This window comes from Micrasema longulum, unplaced genomic scaffold (genome assembly GCF_059751315.1).
Source record: "Micrasema longulum isolate JH-2025_06_02 unplaced genomic scaffold, ASM5975131v1 h1tg001318l, whole genome shotgun sequence".
NCBI lineage: Eukaryota > Metazoa > Arthropoda > Insecta > Trichoptera > Brachycentridae > Micrasema > Micrasema longulum.
This window is the reverse complement of record NW_028278505.1, coordinates 148,858-156,436: the sequence shown is the minus strand read 5'-3', so window position 1 is coordinate 156,436 and position 7,579 is coordinate 148,858. Positions and strand designations below refer to the sequence as shown.

At 30.4% G+C, this 7,579-nt stretch overlaps 1 protein-coding gene across 1 annotated transcript in view; it reads left to right on the top strand.

Annotated features, from left to right (window-relative positions):
* The first annotated feature begins 469 nt into the window (after positions 1 to 469).
* Fur2 (furin-like protease 2) overlaps positions 470 to 7,579 on the top strand; it is a 128,282-nt gene continuing 121,172 nt past the window's right edge. The window contains exon 1 of the mRNA XM_088235057.1: positions 470 to 571. Coding sequence (XP_088091183.1) covers positions 530 to 571 — 42 coding nt within the window. The 5' untranslated portion in view covers positions 470 to 529. The remainder of the gene's footprint in view (positions 572 to 7,579) is intronic.

Genomic DNA, 7,579 nt, shown 5'->3' with positions numbered 1-7,579 from the left:
CTAAATTATATATTTATTTACATTTATTACGGAAAAAGAATTATTAAACAGAACGTCTTTATGTTATTATTTTTCTTCAAATGTCTGAACTTTAAAATATTCCATCTTTTACTAGTCGTAACACGATGTTACATCACCGCGCACAAAGGGTTTATTTACCACAGTCTTTTAAGAGTTAAACATTACTTCAAACACAAATTAGGTAAAATTTACCTACCCGTATTAGTTTTATTTTAATTTGACGTTTTATCATCAGTGTGACCATTATATGAAGCAAAGTTTTGTCACATTAAAATGTAAAAATCTTCAAATTAATCACTCTCTGGGGGGTAGGAAGATCCATAATACAACCCCAGATTGTAACAAGTAAATCTTCGCCGTTCTTGTCCCGTGTTACTATTTATATCCGCCATATGTGACTATTACTTCATCACCCACTAACGTATAACGGTTTTTTGTTTTTCAGATTGGAGCATTGAAAGGCTTCTATCTTCTCCAACACAATCACGTCCACAGACGTTCCCTGAATATGAGCCTTGATCACCACCTGAAGCTGGAAGATGAACCTGAGGTAAGAACCAGTTGATCAAATTATTGTTATTTTTCTCAAACTATTTCAATCTTAGGCTCTGTTGACTTTGCCATAAAAAAAATCGTTTATATTTCTTTTGGTCATTCAATATCCTTTCGTTAGGGTTATGCTTTATGGTTCGTGCTTTCATTCCTTTCCAAATGAAATGCGTGATATTTTTGCTTTTCTAAATATTACCAATTAACTAGCAGACTTTTAAAGCCTACAATGCCCAATGTAGAATTTTTCGATAAAATTTGAAACAAAAAGTCAGTTGCACGTATTCTGATAAAATAGTAATTTAGCTTAAGTTCAAAGGGTGATTTTTGTGTTTTTTTTAAAGATTTGAAGTTATTATTGAACGCAGTTATGCAAAAATCAGCCAGTCATAGAAAAGTGAAACTTATATAATAGCACTTCTATGAAACGAGTGAATAATCAAATCAACATAACAGTTGGAATGTTTTTGACTTTGACAAATGATAAACAATTAATGCATTAGTTTTTTTTTGTATTACAAACAAGCATCTTATTATTTGTTCGAACAGTTTCATTGATTTTTAAAACACCGTCAGATTTTTCAAGTCCTGCTGGTGTTTTTTGCAAATTGAGAAATGCCAATTTTGCAATCGACACTATTTTTATAAATTTCAGTTTTTTTTGTGAAAGCGGTCTGGCTGTTTTGAGCAAAACATAGAATTGATCTTACTGCACCCAATAACATCAATATCTATTTTTGTTTAAATTGTGGACTGGCTGCTTTCTGCATAAATACGTTCAATTGTTTCCGCCACTTTCATTATTATATAAACAGATGTTCGTAAAATCGTTATTTCTTGTTTTCCTTACATTCTTGTATTTTTTAACCTTTTAATGCCCGATATAGCATATTGTCTACATAAACTGAAATATAATATTAAAACAAAAAAATCTACTCTCTTTTTATTATTTTTCCCAGTATCATAAAAGAAAACATATATTAAAATATGTTTTTTGTTATCAGTTAGAAAAATTTGGCATTGATGAGTTAATATGATTATTTAACTTTACTTTTTGTAATAAATGTAAATTGATTAATTAATTAACCAGTCAAGATAATATGGTACTAAGCAAGCGGCGATCCTCGCCGTTTTTGTTAAATCAATGTGATCCGTTGTACATTTTAGACGAATAATATTTCATTAGGTAGTAAACCTAATGAAATATTATTGTGAAAGATTACTTTTTTTTAAATACTTTTTTTGTAAAAGAGACATATTTGAGTTTTCCTTATTTATCCAAATATTTCAATTTTATGACCATTTCTATTTTATGAAATCGTGTTGTGGCAGAGTGGCATTTGTACCTCGGACCTTTGGCCCGTGAGTCCACAATATTACCACAGGACAACAATCCATTTTTTTCCCCGGTTTCTTTATTATTTGGAAATTCAATCCCGGGATCTCAAATGTTGCGATCAAACGGGTTAACTGCTTTATAATGTGTTAAATTCCATACAATAATTGAATTGTATCCTAAATACTTTTTAAATACATTTTTCTTTATAATTTGATGCATTCTGTGAATTATAATAATCCTTTGACGCTTTTCAAATGATCAAAAGTCGTGTGGGCGAGCTTTGAGCCATATTTTATATTCGCTCCCTATTTTATTTGGAATAATTTTTGCTGTTGACGGTCGATTTAACAACCCTTCCACGTCATCCTTACTCCCTCTCTTCTCATCTCCAGCAACCTCGTATTTCTTTTGAATAAAAAAACTTAACAAAAAATAAACAACCTTTATGGCAACTCATCAATTACAATTTATTGATTGCACTTGATGGTAGAATTGAGGGAATTTATCTTATGGAAAAGATTTGATACTATAGTATATTCACCTAGAACGTTCTTGTTAAGGGATAAACTCGAAAATGAATTAAATGTTATTATTTCGAAATTCTAACATTAATGTAATAAGATCAAAATTTGGTGGAGGTTTCTCGACGGTATAAATAAAAAAGTTCCTAGCTCCTAGTCAACGTTACGGAAGAACCAACTGAAGTTTTTTTTAAAATTAATAATAAATTTCATATTATTTATTCGTTTTTTAAAAGACTATGTTGTAATGACGCCAAAATAATAGCTAAACAAAGATGTGATTTTTTTATGATTGAAAAAAAAAACAACTTGAATCGGCTCTTCTCTAGGGCTGCTACATATTTTCGTCGCTTAGATACTTTTTCTTTTCCACCGTCGCCTCGATATGAAAATAATGAAGCCTGTCATCATTTGATGATGATGACATACGTCTTTTTAAATCTTGTTGCGTTCCCGGTTTCCAGACGTACCCATCTCTTCGTCAAAATACACCAACATGCAAATACTAAAATACTCGTTTATATTCTAATTTATTTTATTTATTAGAGTTCACAAACAATAAAAAATACATACGACATTGGTATAATAATTACAATTTGTTTTTTTAAAAAATAAATACTAGCGGTCTTTTAACTTACCCAAATATTTCAATTTTGGTGGTCATTATTAACTAGCTGTAAATAACTCACTATTAGAAAATGGAAATCATGTTGGCGTAGAGTGGGGTTTGAACCTCGAACCTCTGGCCCGTGAGTTTGCAACACCACCCACGGGACCACGACCCGATTGCCGCTATGTTTGGATATTGTTCATCAATATTTATTAAAATTTTTTAGTTGAATTTATTGCTTTCAATAAATGACTTGTCTAACTTGTCTGACTCGTCTTACGATGTCGTGAGAGCGATGTAACCAATTATTTTTCGTTAATTAGTGGATTTAAGTTTCAACTTAGTATTTATTATTTTTTTTAAAAATGAGATGAGATGAGATACAAAAAAACTCTTCCAAGAAATTTCACATATTTATTTGAACGTTTATTTATTATGTGTCAAGTTCGAGCTTATCTTTCAAAATCCATAGTATTAGTATATCAACGGCCCCTACGTATACTATCGAATCTGGATTTTGCAAGGTTTACAGGAGAGCAAAAACAAAGTTTGATAATGTTTTAAGAGGCCGTCAGATATGGTACAATTGCCAAACATGTGTTTATTGTAGTGTTTATAGGTAGTTTTTGTCATGTTTGTTTTAGTTTTTCGATATTATTGATGCTTTATTAGATATTTCACTTTCGACAGTTTACCTCGAATCGATTTCAACAATTATTATCGAATGTGGTAATTTCGATGTTTAACACCGGAAATATTTTATTGAAAGATATCGCATGTGAGAGATTTAATATTATTCTTTGAATTTTATCGTCGTTGCACATCAAATATGGTCCATGTGACTCGGGGCACATTCTGAGAAAATCGATAAAAACGATTTAAAAAAAAAAACTAAACCAAAAATAACACTTTTGTGTATGAACGAAGTAGGAAAAATACAGTATTTTTTAATAAATTAATATATTTATTTGAAATATTAATTACTTTATGCCAAAAAGTCGTATTTTGGTGATTTTCTCAGAATGTGCTCCGAGTATATTAGCACATATTTGATGTGCAACGACGATATACCATTTAAATGTCTTAACCATTAGTTTAACGTTCAGTTATGGTTTATATTGATGTATTACACTTCAAACCTTCCGTTTGTTGTATTAAACCGAAGATTGGACAACGCTAGATAAGTCAGTACTGAATGCGGAATTGTATCGAACACAAGAGAACCTCATTGGCATCTGTTCTGTGAGATATTGCATACTAATTGAGATGCATAAATACACAAATAATAAACCTACATATGTCCTTTACACAGAATTAAGCATAGCCCAGAAACCGCATACGCCCATCAAACAGAAGGCGACTAAACTACTAATAATGGCGTGGTTTTACGTTTTAACACATTAGTTTCTTTGTGGACGTCGCTCAGTATGCAGCTCCCGATTGAAATTCAATTATTCCGTGTTGTGTCGTTTTAAAGTAAAGAAATACTGCTCAAATCTTTAAGAAACAGGATGACATCACATTTCATGTGTAAGTAGCAAATGCATTACTTTAAAATTAAATTATTTTTCCATCTGTCAGATTGCCAAAGAAAACAAAATAAACATTTTGTGAGTGTTGCCAGAAATTTCAAATTTTTTACCCTACTTTGTTCATCCAATAAGAGAACTAATGAAAATTGAATTTCTCGGATTAAACAACACCGTGGAGGACATTTGACCGATATTATCTTTAAAACATCAAATATTATTAAACATGACATAAAAATATTATTTTTATGTAAAATAAAATTTATTTTTTTCAAGTTCAAAGTTCATTAATTAAATTACTCTTCTTAAACGAGTATTTAATTATCTACTCTGTTGTGTCAATCAACGTTTCCGCGTGTAAAAAAAAATTTTAGATAATTAAATAGATGACAAGTTGCTTTTTTAAAAATATAATTATCATACATTTTTGTTATGAATATATTTTTCGCGATCTGGCAACATTACGCGGTGACTTCACGCATGCGCGTGGTGAAAGTGGGGAGAATTAAGGGTTTTTTGGACACAATTCGATGTACTCAAATATAATTCTACGCTCCGTCTGGACTATTCTTAATTCTATAGTCCATCATATCGAATTGGTTGAACGTTTCGCTCTGTAGATAAAATTAAGGGAATAATATCAAGTGTTAACACAAGTTACATTTGTTTTTTCCAAGTGAACTTCAACAAGACGACACTCCAAAAAAAAAATAGCGACAAATTAGTCAATGATGTATTCTCCGTCATTATTTTACCACAAATTGGTTAATAATTCACGGTATATTCACCGTACGCTGCGCAAATATCGCGAGCAACTTTATTCCTTCGATTGAACGCGAACAGAGAGAGACGTCAAAAATACTCATTTTCATTTAACAGTTTTGTTTTACTTTTGGTGGTCATTTTTAAATTTGGAAAAAACAAATGTAACTTATGCGAACACATTATAATATGTAATGTACGAACATTGAAAAAAATCTAGTGAAGAAATTATAGTGTTGAAGTGGAAATTGATCAGTTCATTTTAGGGTCACGAACTGCCGTTTTTTTTAATTAATAAATAATCATTACAAAAATATATTTGAAATCTTTTGGTTAAGTTTTAATTTGTTTTATACCAATAAACGCTTTCGCCTAAGTAGGCATCTTCATGACCCCTTCTAAATTTCTAGATTTCCAACTTTTACTTTACTTTTAACTAGGTTTTAAGGATAAAAGAAAATCAGGTAAGTATTTTATTTAGGAACAGACAAAACAAAACAGTTCATTTTTATGTTAGGAAAGTTTGTTAATGGACTGAAATTGGGATTAAGGAATATTAATTATTCAAAAGGTGGAAAAGTAACACGTGAATACAACAAAGTAACAGGCAGGGTGATACAAATTATTACATCATAAGTAAGGACAATACTTTCATTTTATGACGGGAAAGCTTACTTAATAATATTTTTAATAATAGTATTTTGTTTGGTTTTGTCTGGTAGTTTTTTTTAATAACGTCTGTCCCTTGTTTATTAGTCTCGCCCTTGTCTCGTTTTAAAATGTTGTATATAATATTGTTCTGATATTCTCGTATTGTGTCCATGATAACTACAATGGTTTTTCAAGTTTTAGTTCTTCGTCTGCAATTACATTAGTGGATAATTTATGGATAAAGTTTAAGGATTTTAGTTGAAAGAGTTCAGTTACTTTTTATTGATTAGTTTGTTTAAGAAGTTTTTAAGTTTCCTTTAATTTATTTTTGATAACTTAAATAGCGCAATTTTCGTTATATAATACCTCAAAGCGCTTTACAAAAGGAAAAACATAAACAAAATATATATTTTTTTTTAAAAAAAAAAGAAATATTTGCGTTCTTATGATTTACCCAAATATTTAATTTTGAGGGCCATTCTCAACGAGTTGTAAATAACTCACTATTAGAAAATGGAATCCAGTTGGGGTAGAGTGGGATTCGAACCACGGACCTTTGGTCTGTGAGTCCGAGACACTTGACACGGGACCACAACCCGACACATTAAAAAAAAATTGTTATTTATGAAAAATAATGTACTTTGTTATCACATGCGACGAATTTATTTTATTTTATTTTTATTTTATTTTATTTGGGAAATCAACAGTTCTACATACATATTTATAGTAAACAAACAGATATAGTGTATAAACTCAGAACTAATAACAGATTTCCACATAGTATACAAAGTTAGTAAAGAAAATATATTACATATCAAATAAATACATATAATTTATGCATGTCAAAATGTTATTTTCAGGTACTCAATAATCAAAGATTTTTAAAATATTTTATTTTAAGAACATTAAGTTACTGTAAATTGGGCGGGATTGGGACGAGAATGTTTGAAGAGAGGATAAGGAGGGGAAGGGAGATGTACATATTTATTATTTTAATGTCTACTAAGTTACATAATGTATTTTAGTGTAAATTTCAAATCTGACAGAGTGATGTTTGCGTAATCTATATTTGTAAATTTTGTATTGCACACTGAAAAAGTAATACGAAAAAAAACATTTTTAACATACGATGTTTTACTTATTGGTACATGAAACAGGTGGTACCGTCTACAAATCCTAGCTGGGACATGTATTGTTATTAAACCAAGCAGCTCTGTACAGTCAACCATTCCTGTCATAATTTTGTAAAGCATTAGTTGGTCCGCACACACTCTGCGGTATTGTAGAGAATGCGCGTTCGCCGAATTTAGAGCGCTGTTTGCGTGGAGGTATAATAACTTTTCTCTCGACGTAGATGTAGCTGATCTAAGCTTAAGACGTCTTTCAGCTGGTTCACCTGGAATGCAAAGTTCTCTTATATATTCTGGAGTAGTCTTTTAAATAATGTAGATCATAAACTAACTTCAGTATTTTATTTTACTGTCTTTGTAGTATGTTTATGTCATTTTGATTTTCTGTTCCCCGTTAAAGTTGCTTATAACATATTTTAGTTTTTATATAGTCTTCAAACATGATTTTTTTCCCGTTTTTGGAACAA